Genomic DNA, 20,903 nt, shown 5'->3' with positions numbered 1-20,903 from the left:
CTTTCCCTATAGCTTCTGGTATTTAGAGGCCTAAACAATCCTAATTAGGAGCTTGGACCTGTCACTATAATGTTTAATAATTAATGGACCTGTATGAATTTGTCTAATGCTCTTTTGAACCTGATTAAATTTAGCCTCTACAGCTTATTGTGGCAATGAGTTCAAAATGCTAATTACATTCTCCCTGAAAAAGACCTTTCTTCTGCTAGTTTAAAACCTTCTTCCTAATAAATTCCTTGTATATCCCTTATTTTTGGTATTGTGAGAGATTATAAATAGTAAATCCTTATTTTCTATCTCCATACAATTATTTTATTAGACCTCTATCAATCCCGTTTCAGTCATCTTTTGTTTACCTGTTCAGTCTTTTTGTACAGAAGCCTTTTCATGCCCTGGATCATCCTTGTGTGTACCTCCTCTAGATATATTTACCATCTCCTTTTGTTGGTGTGGAGACCAGAACTGCACACAGCATTGAAGGGATGGGCATAGACAGTTTGGTACAGTGGCATTGTGATATTTTCTGTTTTCAGTTCATGTAGTAATTTCTAGCATTCTGTTTTTGTCTTTTTTTTTTTTTTTTTTTTTTACAGCTACTGAGCACTGAGATGATGTTTTCAGATAACTATATACAATAACACCAAGCTCTTCTTTACATTAGCTGTTAGCACTCAGAAAGCCCATCATTGTGGGGGGAAAAAAAGTGGATTCAACTAAAGTGACACTTTGCGCCCATGTTTACTAATGGTTCTTTTAGACCATATGTCCTTCAGAAGGAGTAATTCAGCCCAGTAATTTACATACTGCTCCGTGGTCACTTGCCAGATTTCACTTTGACCAAGAGGTAAAGTAGAGGATAAAAGTTATGTAGTAAAATTTAAGCAATACCTCTACTGCAGATTTTAAATAGCAACATTTTTGGTGAACTGCGTCTCATAAGTTCTTACTCTCCTTGAGGTATTCTAATATCCATCTTCCAACTGTGTTTTCCAAATCCCTGGTAAGTCTGAAATTGTAAGTCTGAAGTGATTTCCTGATAACTATGCTGAAAAAAACCCTTATTTTCTTCTCCTCTGATTACGCACATGGACTGATAACCAGCCTTTAGCTAAGATTTATGTCATTAAAAACATGAAGACCATGCAGCCCACATTTTCAAAAGCAGCCTCTGTTTGGGGGTTTTGCTGTTTCTGTAATTGAAATGTTTGAAGTTTAGGACTTGATTTCCCCCTTCCCCCCCCCCCCCGGTGCTGAGTAACCATAGGCCCCCCCCTCAGCACCTCTAAGCATTTAGGTTTTATATTTGCAAAATTGGGCACTCCAGTTTGGAAGTCGCTTTTGAAAAAGGTACCCTAAATACAACTGCTTTCTGTGCCTCAGAATTTAAGGCCAGAAAGGGCAATTGTAATGATCTAGTTCATGCTATTTTCTTTGCAGTGAGTAGAGGTAAATAAGCTAAGGATACAACAGCTGTTTGTGGTAAGTCAGACAGCATTTAATACAACAGATGTTTTGTTATGTTGTACTTATTACTTCGTTTCTTTGGCATCATTCTCATCTCTCCAGATGTGTTAAGAAACATATTCCTAGGAGGAGCTGCTGTTATACATCATAGCAAGCAACTAATCTTCTTTACTGACACGTTATGTCCAGTTCCCACATCTGCCCTAGGCCATGCTTTCTATGCGGCTGGTTTGTCGTCTTTCTATAAAGGCTGTGTGCCATAATGCAGACTCCACTCTTTTGCAGTTTTTACACAAGGCCATTGTTTCTTTTTAAAATTTCTGCATATACTGGCTTTTCTCTTATGAGAAAAAACTGGGAAGGTCAACAGATAAATATGTTTTTGTTCTTTACATGGGTATTAGAGTGGTGTGATCGAGCACACAGAGTTGAACAGCTTGTAAGAGTTCAGGTATGTTGAGAAGGCTAGTCAGCAAGAGAAATCTAGAGAAATGTTGCTTACCTCAGTTTTTTCAGTTCTTTATAATAAAATATTGGTTTAGAAATTTGCACAAAATGTGTTTTTTATCTTAGTACTGCATAGGTACTTGAATCTCTTTTGCTGTCATATCTTGTGGTCTTTGGCAGTTTCCTGAATTAATTTTCTTGCACTTAGAAAAATAGTTATCAAATTGTCAATTTTGTTGCTTGTATTCCAGTTTGCTTTTATCTTTCCACTTGAAATATGTCTTGTCAGCATAGCTACGTTTGTTTTTTCCTATTTCCAAGTGTTCTCTGTCTCTTAAAGCATTTTCATTGGGTGAATGGATTCCTTTTTCCTATAGAACAGTTATAAGTTTAGAATTGCTTTAGTTTACTGAGCTTTGTCTGGTGCTAGTAGTTACTGTGTTACACTGTGAATAGCTGAGCCTGAAAGATCCAGTGGTTCTTTTGAATAAAATAAATGATTGCTCCAGTGTAGTTAGTCTATTGAAAATTGTTTTTAGGGTGGTGTTGAGTCCCACAGACTGCTCTACTGCTCACTGAAAGGTAGAGTTTAGAAGAAAGCAGCTATGAAAGAGCTGCTCCAAGTCACATTTTATCAGGTGTTCAGTTTCTTCATGTGAATCCAAATTCCATTTTCCTTGCATAGTTAATTGGCAGTTTGGCATTTTTAGTACTACTTCAATGTTCACTTTTTCTTTTAATATGCTCTAACTTGACTTAGTAAGTGGTTCACAGGGTGGAAAAGATGAAGACTGAGATAAAGCTTGCTTTTTCTTTACTGCAGAAGAGATTGCATCAGTATCTCAGTCTTCAGAAGAAAAGCAAATGGGAAGAACTGTTTTGTTTTGTTTTCCTTTTTTTCTCTTTTCAGGAGCTGAATTTTGTGGGAGAGAACTTTCCTTTTTTTCTGCCAAGCTTAAATTAGGATTGTTTTCCCGTTTTGGAGGTCATGAAACTTTTGTCTCTTTGGTAACACAAATTTTTAGCATCTAATCTTAGGAGCAGCATCATCCTCAAAAATAAACTGCCTTTCTCATAAGGGAATCTTCCTGAAGGAGAAGCTGTCCTCAGTGGAAGGCATCCAGACCCTTCTCTTGGCACACCCTTTGAAATGTATAGTTTAGATCAGTTTTGTGCTTTATAATGGGGTCTAGTAATGATCTTGAAGCATACAGAATCTCTGGAATTGGTTTAAATTCCCAGAAGGCTTATTTAACTTCTCTGCCTTTCCAAGGCAGATGTTTTAAGCTCTATTTACACTTATAGCGTGAGCATCTTTGGCTATAAAAACATCTTTGGATAGTCTGAATCTTTTCAGGTGCCCAAGCCAATATTTCATCTCTTCTTATTTTGTGCTCTGGCTGCCACTCTTCATTCTGGAAATGGCTGCTTTCCAGTGTGCTGATCCTGGAATCTGATCCACAAAGACAGTCTTGCATTCCCGCTGAATTTGTCTGGTTTGTAAAGGTACTGCTGCACGTATCAGATTGCAGGGTCTGTTGTGGTGGGGCTACTTGTGTGCTTAAATACTTTGGAGCTTTGGCTTTGTAGTTTATGTAGCAGTTTGATTCTTTGGGAAGAAAGCCTTGATATAAATACAAAATGTTACTGCTGTTAACGATCAGAAATGCCCAAAGCTAGTTATTATGGAGATTCATAATTGCAGTCCAGATAGAATGCTTTGTTCCTATAAACTATTTCAGCTAATAGTCATTAGTCAGAGGGAGGAACAAAATGGTTTAGAGGGACATGGAGAAGCCCAAACGTACTTATTGGTGACCCAGACTCTGGTTGCACTTCTGGGCCTGCTCCCAGGTGTGAGCCCCGCTTCTGCAAATGAATATACATCAGGTTCATGATGCCCTACTTTGGGAACTGCTGCTTTAGAGACTGTTCTTTTCTTTCCTAATTGCCATGCCAATCTGGAGACTGAACATCACTTTGATATGAAATGCAAAAGTTTGGAATGCGTGTGCCAGTGTTAAAATGTAGCAGACAATTTTGTTTGACTCAGTTTTTCATAGTGGTAGGTAGCAGGAGAGAGAGTCTTTAAAGAAATCACTGTACATTAATTGTTGGGCTGGGAATACAGCAATGCCCTCGTGCTGCAGCAAACCATAACCAGTTGCATGCTACGTAACCTGATGTCTGCAAAGTGCTCTTCATGGAGTTAAACACGCTTGTAAACTTGGGTTTGTCATCAACAGTTAAATGAAGCCCTGCATACATTACAGAAACAAATTTATCAACTGTTGTTAATTAAGTTTTGCATTCTGACATGTCTAGTCTGTTTCAATGGAGCCAATTTACGCTTATAAAGTTGACACAATTTTTTTGAACCCAAGTAGAAACCTAGCCTAGGGTGCAGCTTTTGAACCTGGTTTCAGGTGTATCAGCTTAATCAACTATGGATGGAGTTGAACCATGTAATAAGGTAGTTCTGTGCAATAAAGTTTAATTAATGTTGGTTAAACTGGATTGTGTTCTGCATTGTAGATGTAAAACTTAAGACAGGTGAGTTTCTTCAGTTAAGAATGAAGCAGTCTCTTGCTTCTATTGTGGGGGTTTAAGACCGTTACAGACATACTGCTTTGAGCAGGAGGTTGGACTAGATGACCAAGCCTAATTTTCTAGGATTCTGTGATCTAGCCCAGGGGTGGACAAAATGGCAGAATTGGCTGGCTGCCAGACTCCATTTCCCAGCAGCCCCTGCCCATGTGGCTGGGCCAGTTTCTGTGGAGCCCCAGCAGCTGCGCTGTGATAGCACGGAGCCAGGGTTTCTGTGGAGCCCGGCCTCAGCAGTACTGGCAGGGTGTGCGGCTGGGCTGCAATCTTGCAGTGGTGACTGTGGTTTGGAGCTGGGGAAGACCATGATCTGTAGCCTGCATGTCCGGGCAGAAGTGCGCAGGCAGCAGATCGCGGTTCTGCCTTCGCTCCGGACCACACTTGTAGCACTGCAAGTAGCGGAGGCAGAGCTGCGACCTGCTGCCTGCACGCCCCTGCCCGGAGCATGCAGGCTGCAGATAATGACTCTGTCCCGGCTCCAGACCACACTGTCACTGCTGCAAGATCCCAGCCTGGCCCTGGAACAGCTCCTCACCCTGCTGGTGCTGCTGGGGCTGGTCTCCATGGAAACCTTGGCCCTGTGCTATCCCAGCATGGCTGCTGCTTGGGGCCAGTTTTCATGGAGACCCCGCCACCTGGGCAGGGCCTGCTGGGAAATAAAGTCCACTGCCAGTTGGATCCGGTCCATGGGCCGGACTTTGCCTGCCCCGATCTAGCTGTTCCTTGAAGGTAATTATTTTGCAGTCACATCCTGCACGATGGAAATAAATGCAGAGTTCTGCAGAATGATACAAAGCACAGATTTGCACAGGCTGCGTGACTTTGGCAAATTTCCTTCATTGACCTGTAAAATGTTGCCTCAGTGAGAACAACCAGTTGTCTAAAGCAATTGAAGGTCCTCAAGGTGAGCTGTGCTCTGTGCTGTATGAGTCAGAAACACTCCTGATCCTTGCCTGCTGCTGTAAATTAGCTCCATAAACAACTTTACGTGCTAGCTTTGCCTACTTGCTTTTGAATGTCACTAGCCTTTACTGCCTTGGGGCAAATGACAGAGAAATAATTTGTAGCATCTTCCCTTAAAAAATAAAATATCATGAATCCAATTTTAACTTTTTTGAGGTATTTTGGATATGGGGCCAAGTAGAAATCATTCTTTTTCACAGGTTTTCATGAAACAGGTTTTTAGTTTGTCGTGCCTTTTTGCACAGCAAGAACAAATGCTGCAGAACTCATGTGATTTCTGTTTTTATTCAGTGACTTGGACTTACAGCTGTTGTTTTTGATCAGACACATACTATTTAAGATTCAAGCAGTTCATGCATTTCAGACATCTTAAAATCAAAATAAAACTAGCATAAATTGGAAGTTATAAAAGTTGCTGGAGGATGCTGGATGCCAAGTTGATATGTAATGTTTCCTTAGAGTTAAACATTGGCTGTGGCAAAACAGCTGATTTTAACAGCTCAAAATGTCCCTGCCTGAAATGAAGGCACTGAAATCTTGGTATCTCAGAGCTTATTATATAAAATGTGCAGAGGCTGAAGCAGATGGAACAAATGTCTTCCCTTTGTATGCCTTTTTCTTACAACTTTGCTTAAATATGTTCTATTTTATTTTCTGCAACCTGTGTTGTCTGCTGCCTCCCACCATGTTAAGGTTGGTAACGTGTGGATGATCATGACTTTATATGGACGACAGAGCAGAAATCCCCTTCACCCAACAAAATCTGTATAGACTGCTCAGAAGCACAATCGAGAAATTGTTAAATAGGCCTTAAAAACGGCTAAGAGACTGACTGATCCAGGCTCCCTTGACCGACTGTGACATTAACAGAATATAAGGCTGTTCGGACACTGAATTCTTTTTTGGTATAGGACCTGGGTCTCAGTCTCTGAAAATCCCTGGTGCTTTTATGTAGTGAGACTAGCCTTTGGATATGTAAGGTAACCTGGTAGCCATTAATCCTATTTAGTCATCTCCTTTCCCCTTCCTGAGAGTCAAGTTCTTAGATTTAGAGTAAAGTCTTTGGAATCTCTTGTCCTCCGTGAAGCAGGTCAGTTCTTTTGCAGCTTGCTGTCCAGTGCTTCACAGTGCTCCCCACAAGGATCAGCTGTGTTCCTGGACTGTCAGAGATCAGGTCTTCTCCTGCAGTTCTGTAAATCAACAAGAATAAAACCTTAGTACAGTGGAACCTGGGTCATTCATGTCCAGGCAGTTCATAACCTGCTGAGTTCACAGTGGGTTGCTGAATTAGACAAGCTGCTTACCTGTTTGCTATGGCTTATATTTCATCTGGAGCTCATCAGTGGTCCCATACAACTGATGTGTAATAAAAACCAATAGAAATGGTGTGAGCACTTCAGTGGTTATATATGACCCCTGGATACTATGCAAACCCTCATCTTCAGAAGGGACTGGGAACTGGACCATGCAAAGTATCCAGATTCTGCTGTGTGATGTCTGGAAAAACTTGTCAGCCTGGTGCTAGGAGTATGGAATTGAAAGGGGCCTTCTGGGCTATCAAGGCTAGTCTTTCCCTCCCTTTCTCCCCTCAACTTTTTAAAGGCACATGGGGAATCAGAATCTTATTTTCTCACATTCAGGATGCACTGGGGAGCAGACGTTTACAGTGAACAGGCTGTACAGTTCTTGAGGATCCTTTTGAGTCTTGCAGTATTTACAGCTCCCTGGGATCACTCTTTCCTGTGTTGTCCTTTCAGTGACATAGCTGTCACTTTAGTACAGGGCTGTAGAGCTCTCTGCCCAGTTTGGCTATATTTCTTTTCTCGTATTTCTTAATGCATTTTAAGACTATACCCAAAGCCAAGTCTACATTTTATAGTTTATTAATTCCACCTATTGACTTGACTTTCCAAGTCATAACTCTTTTAAAGAACAACTTTGCAAACCCCATGTTGCCTCAATGAGACCTTAAAATTTACATCCACAAAATGCCAGAACTACAGGTGTTTACCAAGTCGATCTTCATGCTTTTTAGGGTTGAAAAGGGAAATATTTTTCAAAGTTACTTGGCTGACTAACTCCCATTAGTTGACCAAAATGTTTAGTGTATATTTGCCAGTCTAGACGTTTACACTGGTTTCATCTCTCTTGTATCCAACCCTGTAGCTACGTAGATCGAACTTCATGGTTTTTATTGCCAAAGGACATCCATGTCATTTGAGTGAGACACCTGTTTCTTCTGGCAGGGTAAGGTCCTCCTGGATTGAGAGGCAGTCTCACTTTAGAAAGCCACCTGACAGTCTGTTGCCAGTACTATATAATGTGTGAAGTGTCTTCTCGGAGACTCACTGCAACTATACAGTTTGTTTTTCCAGTATTTAGGACTCATTTGGCACTAAGAATTCAGAAGAATAGGTGTTTAGTTCTAAAATTTCCTTCTCCTTCTGAAGAAAGTATGTTTGTCATATCCTACACCTGAGAAGATTCAACAAGTGCATACACTTTTTTTCAGGTTCAGGATGATAATGCATGCTTCAGTCACACCAGTCCCCAGGCTTAAGACTAATTGGTGGCTGTTTAACTTGTAGGAATTATATTGCCATATGGCTGTTTAACTGGCTCAGTAGAAATACCTCAGATTTACAGTAGGGCCCAACAGTTATCAGGACAGCTTACTCCTAAGCATGATTGCTGAGGCACTAGGAGGCAGTTTCACTTCAACTGGCTGTCTGCTGGCCTGCTTACCATCTATTGCATGAGTCTCTCTGATGTCTTACAGGTTCACCTTGTCACTGTGCATTTACCTGCATTAGAGTCTTAACTCCGATGTGGGATCTCAGTGTTTAATCTAGTAACGCTCATGAAATTTCTATTCAAGAATCTTGAATAGTTTGATACATCACCTTACCTTTCCAGTGGTATTTCTCGCTTTCACTTTGGTCTTCACTTGCTATGCCTTTCTACCCATCCTTTCATAGTCAGCTTGGTTCTGAGGTTGGATTGTGAATTTGTCTTCAGAGGTACTAGAATTTCGGTCAATTAACCTATTGGACTTCTTCCTGAAAGTACACTTACTGCCAGGATAGCATGACTTACTGGTTCCTGGAGTCTTCACCAGCGCATGCTTTGAATTGTGAGGGAACGTCATGCTTAGTATGGCTGTGCAAAACAGCACCATTTTGTTTCGACTTCTGCTTTGCCATTTCGATGGGACAGTGTTTCGTTTCGTTTAGTTTTGAAACTGATGTTCTGTTTTGTTTCGTTAAATCTGTTTTGCTGTTTTGACGTTTCGCCCATAGGGGAATCATGAAACTGCCTATAACTTTGTCATTTCTTGCCTGAGTCGAATTTCTTTGTCATTTCTTGCCTGAGTGAAAACAGCGGGGAGGGTAACGCCTGCTGAGGCCACAAAGCCTGTCAAATTTTAAGGAGATAGGGGCAGGGGTTTCTGGGAAACCACCTCAAAGTCTTGAAAGCAAAACTCATATCACTTGTAAGGGTGATAGCACAGCGGGGGGAAAACAGCAAGTATGATAGCCACTGCTGAGGCTACGAAGCCTGCCAAGTTTCAAGGAGGTAGGTGCAGGGGTTTCTGAGAAACTGCACCTCCAGGTGCTGACAAGCAAAACATATGACGTGTGTGTTAAGGTGCATGCCTGCTGGGGCCTCTACACGACATGGTAGTGTGCCCCAATGAGGTCTCCTTCTCCCCTACAGCCTCAGTCCGGTCCACCACTTTAAATGACAACAGGTAAGTAAGCAGCACAGTAGCACCAGCAGCATCTCAGGCAGCCAAACTGTGAGAGAGCCTTTCTTTCCTCTCCTGCAGGAGTTTCTTCTCCAGCAGCTGCCAGAGAACTCTGCCTGCCAGCCCCAGCCCTGGGGCTTAGATGTGCCCAGGGCCCTGCATCCTTCTGGTCAGCTGACCAGGGACAGGTGCTAGGCATCTTTTAGTAGACCAACTGAATAGTTAGAGAAATATATATTAGCAAGGTTTTAGCAGCCCCAGGAAATTCCAGGACTGAGGATCTCCCCGGTGAAAGACAGGTAGGAGGTGCCATAACCTCCAGCCACCCCATGTGCATACAGTTCTGGCTGGGAAAAGCCCAGGCCTGTTGCGTGTTTGACAGGCCTGAGGCTTGCTGGTTGCAGTGGAGCTGTGAGGCTCCAAATAAGCTCTGCTTAGCTGCCTGGGATGCCAGCTTTCGGGTTGGAAAACCCTTAGTCAGGCTGAGGAGGCCCCTTCAGTTGTTGTGTGTGCTGTTCCTGGATGGAAGGAATAGTAAAGAAGCCAGAGGCTGGCATGCAATGCAGGCAAGAAAGCAAGTCGGTGTAAATGGAAATGGAGGCGTCGGGGAGTGAAATGAAAAACGCTCAGTTTTTCAGGAACCAATTAAGAGCACTAAGCGGGGGTTGCCTTGTAATTATTTTGATCAATGATCTGTAAAAGAAAGCCAGGAAAGGTTGTAACAGTGAGTAAACCAATAGCTGTTAATGTGCTGTTTCTAGCTGTTAAATGCGTCTGTTCAGGGGTCCCCCCCTTTTTGTCCCCCCTTTCCTCTCTTCCACCTCCCTTCTCTCCTTTCATTTTTAAATACAAAAATGTTTAAGGCATTGTTTCTATTTTATGATGCCAAATCTAGGAAATTCCAATTTAAGGCTGCCATTTTACTGTCAATTTATACTTGTGTCTGTAGCATCTCCTTTTGAACAGGTGCACACGCATCCAATTTTAAATTGGACTGTAAGGACATTAATTCAGATATTTATTTGCTTTACATCATCAGAACTAACATGTTTTCAGGGCCTTGTGCAAATTTAATGTGTGCGTCCTTGCATCATCATCATTATACCAACATCAGGTATGATTTGGTAGCTTCTCTTCCTCTGGGACCTCCTCTGTCCCAATCCTTAGAAATTGTCTATACATGGAGTTATTGAAGGATAGCAGTTTCACACTAGCTCTCTTGTGTAGACAAGCCTTTAACTTGACTGGAGAGGCCTCTGAAGACCCCTTGTAGAACCAGGAAGTCAGAGTGTGGAAGGAAATGCATATATTTTGAAAGGGGAGCATGAAAGAGGGGAGATCACCCTTCTGGTGTGCCACCAAAGTCAGATTGGATTGCAGACTAGAAATTGGGGGTATTTATTACTGTTATTTACTAAAGGAAAAAAAAATCAGTTACGTTAAGTGAATCTGACCATTTATCTTAAATTTTGTAACAAATATTCTTGACATTTGGACCTTGTACTTGGATTTTTTTTAAAAACTTTAGTGATGTTGAACTGTGTATGTGTTTATTTTTCAGATACTAGATGGATTCATTTTCAGTTGTTCTTGAGTTGCTTTGTTGTTTGTCATGGTTGTGAAATGTACTGAAGAGCTGAACATAGACATCTGAAAGAGCAGATGGTAGGGCAGAAGTTGTAAAGTACCTGAGTCTTAGTCATTTCCTCCACATCCCATAGTACCGTATTATCACTTCTAGTGCTTTCACTTCATTTTGGGTCTTGCTCTGTATACACTGATAGCTGAACTGAGACACCCCAAATTTAGGACCAAATGCATTTCTCATCTCCTAAGCATTTATGGAGGGTTAGTGACCTCTCCCCCATTTTAAGTGGATTTCATATCCTCTTTAATATTATATGCTCTTTAATATTAAATATCCTCAAATTTGTAGCTTGAATCTGGGGCCTAGTTTAGAGTTTGTTGGAAAGCCCAGAAATTATTTATACAGACCTCTAAAGTGATTTAAAACACCTGATCTGTTTTCAAGATACAAAAAGCCTTCTCATACTTGTGCTCATAGCTAAGGGAAGAAACACGGTCAGAATTGCATGTAATTTTAATCAGTGGAGGCTTGATGTTAGTGTTATTGAAATGGAAGTTCATAACTTAAAATGTATGAGAAGTGGGAGTGCGACAACAGTGCACTGGTTGTTCATTTGGGCTAGGGACAGACGTTCAAAAAGTCTGAGCCTGAATTGATTCAGTCTTTGTAGGTTAGTCTAATCTGGGTCATCTAAACCAGTCTGTAACTGCACAGGCATCCCAGAAATGCAGGCAAATGCCTGCAGTGGCTCAGGCTAGAAGCTGGGGGGTGCTAGAGCAGCCCTCCCTTTCTTTCCATAGTGCTGAGCTGAGGGGGGTGTGGCCAGGCCTCAGCAGGATGCTCTGATTAGGGGAGGGGTTCCCCCTGCTCCTTCTGACCAGCCCAGCAGGGAACTGATAATACAGTATTTATCACCCCATTAAGAAAACAGAGGGACATTACCAACTACCTGTTGATTCTGCCTTTTTTGTCCCGTCTGCCACTGCATGGACTGTAGTCATCATGTGGTTTGCTAGCTAATGCCAAGAGGTGTCTGTGTAAGGCAGAGGGGATGGGGAGTGGGGCAGCCAGTCAGACGCTTGCAGTCTCGGCCAAGGTCCAGCCAGGGAGCAGAAGGGAGGGGCCAGCACTGCTGTGGAGCAGAGCACCCCGCCCAGCCTAGAGAGCATGCTGGGATGCTGGGGGACTCTGATTTAACTTAAACCAGCAAGCTGTCTGGGACAGACATTACATAACCTGGTTTGACCCAAATCAGTTAAGTGTGATACTACCTTCAACCAGGTTTATCTCAAACTGGTTTCAGCCATTTTCAAACTGACTTATGTGCACTGAACATCTGTTCTGTTGCAGGTTTAAACCAGTTTCTGATCACTGAAACCAGTTTTTGTGTAATGTTTATCCCTAGCCTTGCAGGTAGTAGGTACATCACACACATTAGGTAAGGGAAGTGCCCTTGTGATGGAAGCCAAGGAGCAATGGGTTAGATCCTCACTAAGTGTGCATTGGCATGTGTCCATGCATTGCCTGGCCAAATCTGAATAGGACTGTCATGAAGGTTAAAATGAGTCGAGTAAAAGTGTGATGACACTGTGCACTACTTTCAAATTTCATGTTGATGCTCTCATTCAGGAGTGAAGTGAATATGATATAACATTGTTTGTAGACCTACTGCCTTCACAACTGTAGTTGGCCTGCCTTAACAGCCCTGTATCAAAAAGACCCTTGCCACACTGAAAGGATAGGGAAGGGCAGAATTATAGGGAGTCATTAATGGAAAACCATTAAAAGAGAAGCTATAGGATTCTTATTCAGAAAGGCAGGATGTCAGCTACTCTTAATAGCACTTGAGAGGCCCTTACTGCAGAAATCTCTCTAGAGGTGGGCAATTTTCTCAGCTCTAATTTGATTTCAGAGTTGTACACACAGCTGCCTCCTTCCCCACTTTTCATATGTAATTGAATTAGCAGAGAATTGGGAACAAAATGTTATCAAAGATTTTTCTATTTAAAAATGAAAAATAAGGCATTTATTTTTCTCCTTCTCTTCTGCTTTGTGGTATGCTTTGGTTTTTTTTTCTTAAGTTGTATTGAGTGTCTGAATGTATATATAAATGCTAGTGTCTGTAGTTTCCCAAACTAACTTTTTAATGTTTTCCTAGGGATACAGGTTGTAGCTGCATTGGTCTACAGGCAAAAGGAATCAGAACTCATGGTAGAAGTGATATCTCTTATTAGACCAACTAGATATTTGCAAAAAAAAATACTACTTTATTTGCAAGTTTTGGGCACGCTCACCCTTTTTCAGGTGTAGGAGAATGCATACATTTTAAAATTTCTTCTAGGTGGAAATGTAAGTTCATATTTCATAGGAGAGCTGAAGGTGTAAAATCTCCTGGTCGGAAAAATTCATTTTGTTCAAATTAGGCTTATATAAAAGAGCAGTCTAAATAAATAGGCTAAGTAATAAGGAATAGTCTAAATAGGTAAATAGACTTCTCTAACTGCTCAGCTCTCCTGTGAAATATACATTTTCATTTCCACCTGGGAGACATTTTACAATCTTTGCATTGTAATATATATATATATATATATATATATATATATATATATATATATATTTTTGTAAATTTTTTTTTTGCAAATATCTAATTTGTCTAGTAAAAGATACCACCCCTGCCATAAGTTCTGATTCCTATATTTTCCTATGCTTTTCCTTATAAAACCTTTAGTGTTCCCAAGGTATTTTCCTTCCTGTTGTTTTACTACGTGTTCTAGTTTCCTCTTGTTTTTCAGACTCATTCACATTCATTTCTAATTCCATTTTGACCTCTTGCCGTTTTACCCTACTGCATATTTTGCGCTCTCACCCTGGCTTTTGAACCAAGAACCACAGTGCTGTTCTTGCTTATGTTTGAATTTCTTTACGTGGATGCTGAAAGTAGTGGGAAATTGGGTAGGGTAACAAATAATAAATCTACATGTTGGTGTTTAAACAGCTAATGGATAAATGAGGCTTTTAGGCAGTAACACCATTGGTTGAGGTGGCATTTTTTGAGTTTTACATGAGCAATGTTGATTTGTTCCAGCTAACTTTTTCAAAATGTGGTAACTTTTAAGTGTGTATGTGCTTGAGAGAAGGAGAGGAAGAAAGACTGCTCCTTAATTCTGAATTTTTTTCCCAAAAAGGCTTTGTTGTTATGTAATTGCCATTGTTCTTTTGAATGTTTTCCCTAGCACCCTCCTGGGCAACTAAAAAGGAAGTACAGTTCTTGCTCCACTATTTTCCTGGATGACAGCACGGTCAGTCAACCAAACCTCAAGTATACAATTAAATGGTGGGTGTTTTAAATTTTTTTGACTTAAATGCATCTTTTAATATTTCCAAAAAGTTGCTTAGTGTGCAGTGCAAATACCAGTCTTCAAAGGAGTGTGGGATTTTGTGCAAAGCCATAGGTGGGTGAATTTCAGAAATAATGGTGAGGGAGAAGTTTTCAAAAGTTTAACTTTGATATTTACCACCCCATAACCCAATTGCCTATGTCCTCCAAGATGCAAGTGACCAAGGATTTCTAAAGTAGCCATGATGGGTGATCCAACGTCAGTGTGCTGGCTTATTTGAATGAGCTTTCAATTGCTCAGTTACGTAATAGCTCATCCAGTGCTTATTTGGTTTGTTGGAGACACCTCAGTTTTCAACATTGCGTAAGGATATGGTCATTTCCTGCTGTGGAAATGAGGTTGAGATTTTGAAGTATTGTACTTGATGACCCTATACAGTGAGGGGGGAAAAACATTTAAATGTTCAGGCATTCTGCATTGTTTGTTTGTGAAGGTTATTACATCCTCTTCACTTGTTTGTAGAGTGATTTACCTCAGTACATTCAAACGTAAAAGTTTAATTCAAGGCATGTGCTACAAAAGGTATTTACACAACAGACTAATACGTCCGAAGTAGTAATTACTGCTGATGGGCACTAAAACATGTTTTAAATTTCTATAGAAGGGGATTGGCATACAAGTTAATAAATAACATCTTAGCTTTTTCTTCTCTATTATTACTGCCTAACATTTCCCCTGTTGTTAAATTTTTAATTCAAAACAGCATGCAAAGGATCTCAGGATAAGAGGCCAGCATGTGGGTTACTCCCTAAACATTATGTTAGGATAGATCCTTAGTTTCTTTTTCTAGTTGTCTTTGTAACATGCTGGTGATGCCAGGGAGGTTTTAAAGCTATTTTCTAGCATCAGCTTAAGGAGATCCTCCACTGGCGTAGGATGTTTCTGCTTGGGCAGAGGGTGTTCTTGGAGGCAGAGGGAGAGGGGAATGAGGAAGAAGCATTGGTGTGCAGGGCCAGCGCATTATGCGTTCTGTACATTCTGGTAGCCCTAGCTGAACAGCTGATTTCTTTTAGTGTCATATTTATAGCCACTGCAAATAGGAGAAGTTCTTATGGTGCTTTGATCTGAATCGGGTTGGTTTTGTTCCTAATAAACCTCAGGATCAGAGGTCCAGAAAAGTGCTGGAAAGCTTTCCCCAACCCTGTGTACCATGGATGCACAGAATGCGGGTCTAAACAATATGTTGTCAATAAACACAATAAAAAAAGTAAATAAAAATCTTCAGGGATCTGAACGAATCCACTAATGGTTGGAAACTGGGGATTAGCACTCGGACTGCTCCAAAGGTTTCCCAGCAGTAAGCATTTTTTCTAATCTTTGATGTGATCTTTTGGTACAAAGCCAGAGCTGTGCTTTCAGATGGCCACGTGCCACTGCTGAATCAGCTGGAGTTGCACATATGTTCCTGAAGGCCATTTTTTTTTTAGTATTAACCTATGGCTCCCTGTTTTAAGGGTTTGGGTTTTTTTTGCACTGAAGTTGTTATTGTTAGTGGTGAAATGTGTTCAGCAAAGGAGATAAATCTCCTCTGCATCCATTTGTAAATTTTGCTTTTTTAAATAAAACTGCAACTTATAGTTAAGCAGTGAAATGTAAGAACTTCTAATGTACCCAGTAGTATAATGGCTAAAAAGCTATGTTGCTAGTACAAAGTACAACTCGTAAAACATGGCATTTACCTTCCTCTGAGGGGGTGGGGGGAAGTAATTGCATGTTTTTTCTTTTTTTTTAAAGAAAGAAAGAAAAACCTAAAAGAATTTAAAAGTCCACTAAGAGAAACATACAGTATATCTGCAGCATGCTGTTTTTCCAAAATTGGGTGCATCAGAGACAGGACAGCTTTCTTGTAAAAGTTCTGAAGGAAAATTGTTGAACAAACAATTAACTCATGCCTTTTTTATGTAAAATGCATTAAAAGGAAATCATACCTCAACACAGGACTGGCATCTAACAGTGAAATGATGATGGAATACGTTGTCAGCAAACAGGGACAGTGACTTTCCTTTTCCCTTTTTAATCCACCCTTTTACTTTTAGCTTCTGCTCAACGTGTTGGAACGAGTGGTGGTTTTGCTTTGTCTTTTGGTGTTTAACTCCTGCAGCTGGAGAGATGTTTAAAGAGTCAGGAATTAAAAACTGGAGAATAATCCCAGGAAGCCATGTTGTTTCTTTCACTGTCCTCAGTTTTGAGTTAGATTAGTTTGTATTTTCAGGCAACTGAAATATGTTCCATTGATACTTTACAAGCATAATATAATGATATCAGGGGAGTCTTCTCCCTTAAGATAAAATAAGTAACTTTTATAAACTGATACCATAATTTTTTTTTAAAAAGGTAATTAAATGGGGAGATATCTGAAAGGTAATGAAATTGGGAGAAAAATTAAAAGCCACTGCACGTAAAATAATTCAAGTTACCTTAGCAAAACCACTGATTTCCTAATATAGTCATGGATTGTAAGTCCCTGAACAAATTTTATTGACTTGCGTTTTGTCCACCAGAGAGTATTCATTCCATCTAAACCCTTACCCTTCACCTCGAAAAGCACCAGTAGTTTTGCCATTAACTTTAATGGGAGTAGGCCTTTAAGAAGAAAGTAGTGTTAGGTATGTAGGGTGAGGGAGGAGGGGCAAGACCAAATGAATGGCAGGGTATGCAACCTATCACTGACATACAAGGCTGTTTACAGACATTAAACATCTCCCCCCCTTCTCCCCCCCCCCCCCCTCCCCCCCCCCCCCCAACCCAAAAAACCAAACCAACCCCACAACAAACTTTGCTTTACTTTTAAACTCAGTGCATTTTCAAGCCCAGAAGAGACATCGCATTGGTTGAACCTGGCTCACCCAACATCTGTATAGATTGGGTGCTTCAGCGGGGCTTTTTTGGCTTTGTTTGATTGAATCAGCTTTAGATAAAAGCACCAAAATACCCTGCCGAAGCACCCAATCTATACAGACGCTATGGAGCCAGGTCGAACGAACATGCTGCTGCTGCTTCCGGTATAATGTGTTGTTTGTTTTGTTTTGTTTTTTAATGTCTATAAGAAGGCCAAATGTTCCATCAGGAAATTTGGTGAAAAGTAGTCACTTTTGAGTGTGCTGAACAAAATATTCCTGAATTAATTTTTACAGTTTTTTAATCTATTTCAAATCATGGACAGAAAAATCTGTTAATTATCATACTAGTTGTCAAATTTTGTGCTAAGTTTTAATTATGTATAGTAACTTAGTATTGTTTACCAATATATGATCTGAACATCAGTTCCAAGATATTAATTCTATATTTTGTTTTACAGTGTAGCTCTTGCAATATATTACCACATCAAAAACAGGTAGGTAAATAATCAAGTCTCCTATTGAAGATACCTTTTAAAACAAATCAGGAGTGTTTTTTTTATTATTTTTTCTATGTAGCTGGTACCCTTACTTCCTGTGTTACAAATATTACTCTAAAAATTATTTTGTTTATGGGAATAACATTTTGAAGACTTTTAAAAAAAAATATATAATTATGAAATCTTTATGTATGATTCACATTTATTGTTGTAGAAAACTCTGTGTTTTTTTACTATTTAATGTCTGCTGCATACATTATCATCATTAATGAATAAAAAGTGTAAGTTCTAATGACAACATTTATGTAACGCTAAACTGTCTTTTTGTGGTGCTTTTTTTATTGTCTTTTTGTAAAGTGAGCTGTAAACTGTCGGATCAGTGTATTAGAATAGTATCAGTAGTGATAGATTATTAAATAAAAACTTTGTGCGTTGCACTATGGAAATGGCATTAAATAAGTTTTGATGTAGAAACCTCAGGATCCAAAAAACAAGAACACGTGCCAGATACGGGTTTTTTTGTTTTTTGTTTTTTAAGTCTCTGCCCAAGTGAGAGGAATGAAAATTTGAGGTTGAAGACCTAACAGTATCTCACATGGTTAAACAGGTTTTTTTTTTAAATGGATTAATTTTTCAATTCCATTTTTGATGGGGCACCTTAAATCTGAGAGAGTAATTTATTTATTTTTGAAAGTGGTAATCTTGGAATAATGCTATTGCCATTTTTGTCCAGAAAATGAGGGGCAAGGAATGTCTTGGGTGATCACACCTTTTATTGGATTGAGATAGACAAGCTTTCGAGTGCATTTTAGAAAGGTGCTTTCTGTTGTTTCTGATGATGGTTTTTCTATGTCTTTTCAGTAAGAGAAATTGACTTTTCTATATGGATCAATGTACATTTCAGCTGCGTTAAAAGGTGTGGGAGAGTTGCTCCTCAGGAGCATGCTGTATCTGTTACATCTGCACGATCCAGTTACTGGTGTAGACAGGGAGTTTTTGTTAATAGAGAGTTAAGTTGGTTCGGTTTTTGATGCTAAAGATTCTGATTTGAAATCTCTGGGTTTATCTTATGCATCATATGTGAGTATTTATATACTTGGTACTAATAACATCCTGTGGCCCTCTTGGAAGGATTTCCTGGAACCTCAGGGTGCTACAAGATTCTGTTTAGAATCACTGGTTTCCACGTGGGACTTTACATGCTTAAATTTAAGTATATACATAGCACTGCACAAGGATCCCCGAGTGTTAAAGATGGTGGAACACAACTGGTTAAAACTTTGCTAACTTTCTTCTGACTATGGTAATGTGCCCCTATTCAATCACACAGAATTCAGTTCAAGTGTTGCTTATAACTCCAGTAGGTGTAGAAGTTAAGTATGTGTAAACATGTTTTTTAGACTGCTCCCAGCGCTGTCTTCAGAATGGGAGCAGGGAAGGGAGCAGAGGGAGTTCCACCAGGCCAAGGGAGGGTGGTGCAGGTGGATTGGAGTCTGTGCTGGTGGGTGGGACAGGTGGGTAGGAGCCCCTCTGAGGTGGGGGGGACTCCTGTCCACCTGCCCCACCCACCAGTGCCAGCTGGGGAAACCCCAGAACAAGCTCCCTCTGCTCCCTTTCCCCCACCCTGTTCTGAAAACAGCACGGGGGCAGGGAGGAGGGGGAGGTGTGGCTAGGGGAGAATGGTTGCAGACTTCCTGCAAAGCACTGAGAGTTACAGCTTGGACCTGCACTTCTGTTTGCACCCTTAGTGTCACAGGCATATAATGAAACTCATGCATGTAACATTACCACTTGGTTGGGGTTAGTTGAACAAATGGAAATGGATGCTAGGTATCTCTTGTAATTAAAAAAAACCCCAAACTAAAAAAAGTCTTCTGTCCTCATTTTGATTTTTGTATCTGAATGATGCCATGTTAGTTACCTGTGAACCATGCAGGTTTCCCTTTTCTTGGGAAGCCAGGCTTACCTTTTCCATTTTCTAGCTTAAAGGAGACTTGACCCAGACAGAATCACTGTAAATGCTCTTCTCTATTTGCCCACCGATGCCCAGTGTGTTGTGGATGCGCCCTCTGGTGCTTTCTGCAGAATAGCACCAGGTGTGAAACTAGAAATCTCCTGCACATTTTCTTTAAGTATGCATGGGAAATGACTGAGTTTCTGCCTTGTGTTGTCTGCAGCTCAGGAATGTAGGGACGATTTGATAACAGCACGCACTGGTTCATGCTACAGTAAGAGTAATAGTAAAGCATAAGTTCAGTTTCTTACCATCAGTACCATGGAAAATAAAGGTGTAGTACTTGTTTTGGTACTTCTCCCACAAAAGATGGCAGGAGTGTATGACTTCACTGGGACTTGAAACCAACCCCTGGTTAAGGAGTACTTCATTCATTCTTTTTTTTTCCCAGTACACTGAACTGTCTCTTTACTAGGTTACTTGCTAATATGGAGGGTGGTACTATTCTAACATCTTAACACCACCAAAATAATCAGGTCCAGCAAGGTTTTCAAGAGAATTTATCAATAAATTATGCCCTTCCTCATTACATTGCTTCATATTAATTGGACTGTGCTGCTGGCTGTAACTGTTTTAATCCTCATCTCCTCCCCCTCCCCCCTTTCTACTCCTTTTCTGTTGTGTTTGTTTAACTGCTGGCATCGTTTCTCGTATTTAGTTGTTAAACTGTAACGGTCAAGACTTATGTCTGCCTTGCTGCTGCAGACCCGGCCTGCTTTTGGACGCCCATGGCCAAAAGAGCAAGGATGCAGCCAAATAAAGATTGAATTGTAATCAAAGAGTTATATGAACTATTGCAAAATTTCTGTCCATAAAATGTCTGGTTTTAACCAGTGCTGTTAGACAACTTTTATAATCATGAGTATACATTCCAAAGTTATATAAAGCAAGTTATTAATGTAAATCAAATATGGTTAATGTGTTTGAAGTTGCATCAGCTGTGTTGTTCTTGAAAAGGATGGACTCTTTGTTTTAGTACAAAAATGAAACCTGTATATAGGAAAATGAGGTATCTGATTTACTGGATGTGTTCCTTATCAAAACTAAAAATTGGGAATACTGGGTTCACACCTGAGTATCTTGTTACTAAAAAGCTATTCAGAGAACAGCAGAAATAGTTACCATATTTGCTTGAATGGAAGATGACCCTGTTTGAGATGACCCCCAACAATTAGATTCTATATATGCAAAACTTGTAAATTTGATATAATTTTCTTGATATAGAATATAATAATTGGAGGGTTGCATTGAATTTGTCACCCTCCCACTACTATAGCAGGGAAAATAAATGTGTTTTGGGGAGGTGTCAGGTAGCATCTTTGCTTTCTGCTTCCTCCCAA

The 20,903-nt window shown here is 40.2% G+C and overlaps 1 protein-coding gene across 2 annotated transcripts in view; it reads left to right on the top strand.

The window, feature by feature from the left end:
* Positions 1 to 20,903, top strand: part of CCNY (cyclin Y) — a 91,818-nt gene that overhangs the window by 25,556 nt on the left and 45,359 nt on the right. For both annotated transcript variants that reach the window (XM_025212607.1, XM_025212608.1), the window contains 2 exons: positions 14,048 to 14,148; positions 17,511 to 17,546. In XM_025212607.1, coding sequence (XP_025068392.1) covers positions 14,048 to 14,148; positions 17,511 to 17,546 — 137 coding nt within the window. The remainder of the gene's footprint in view (positions 1 to 14,047; positions 14,149 to 17,510; positions 17,547 to 20,903) is intronic.

This window comes from Alligator sinensis, unplaced genomic scaffold (assembly GCF_000455745.1).
Source record: "Alligator sinensis unplaced genomic scaffold, ASM45574v1 scaffold1077_1, whole genome shotgun sequence".
NCBI lineage: Eukaryota > Metazoa > Chordata > Crocodylia > Alligatoridae > Alligator > Alligator sinensis.
Note: the sequence above shows the minus strand (reverse complement) of the source record. Positions and strands in the feature narration are given on the sequence as shown.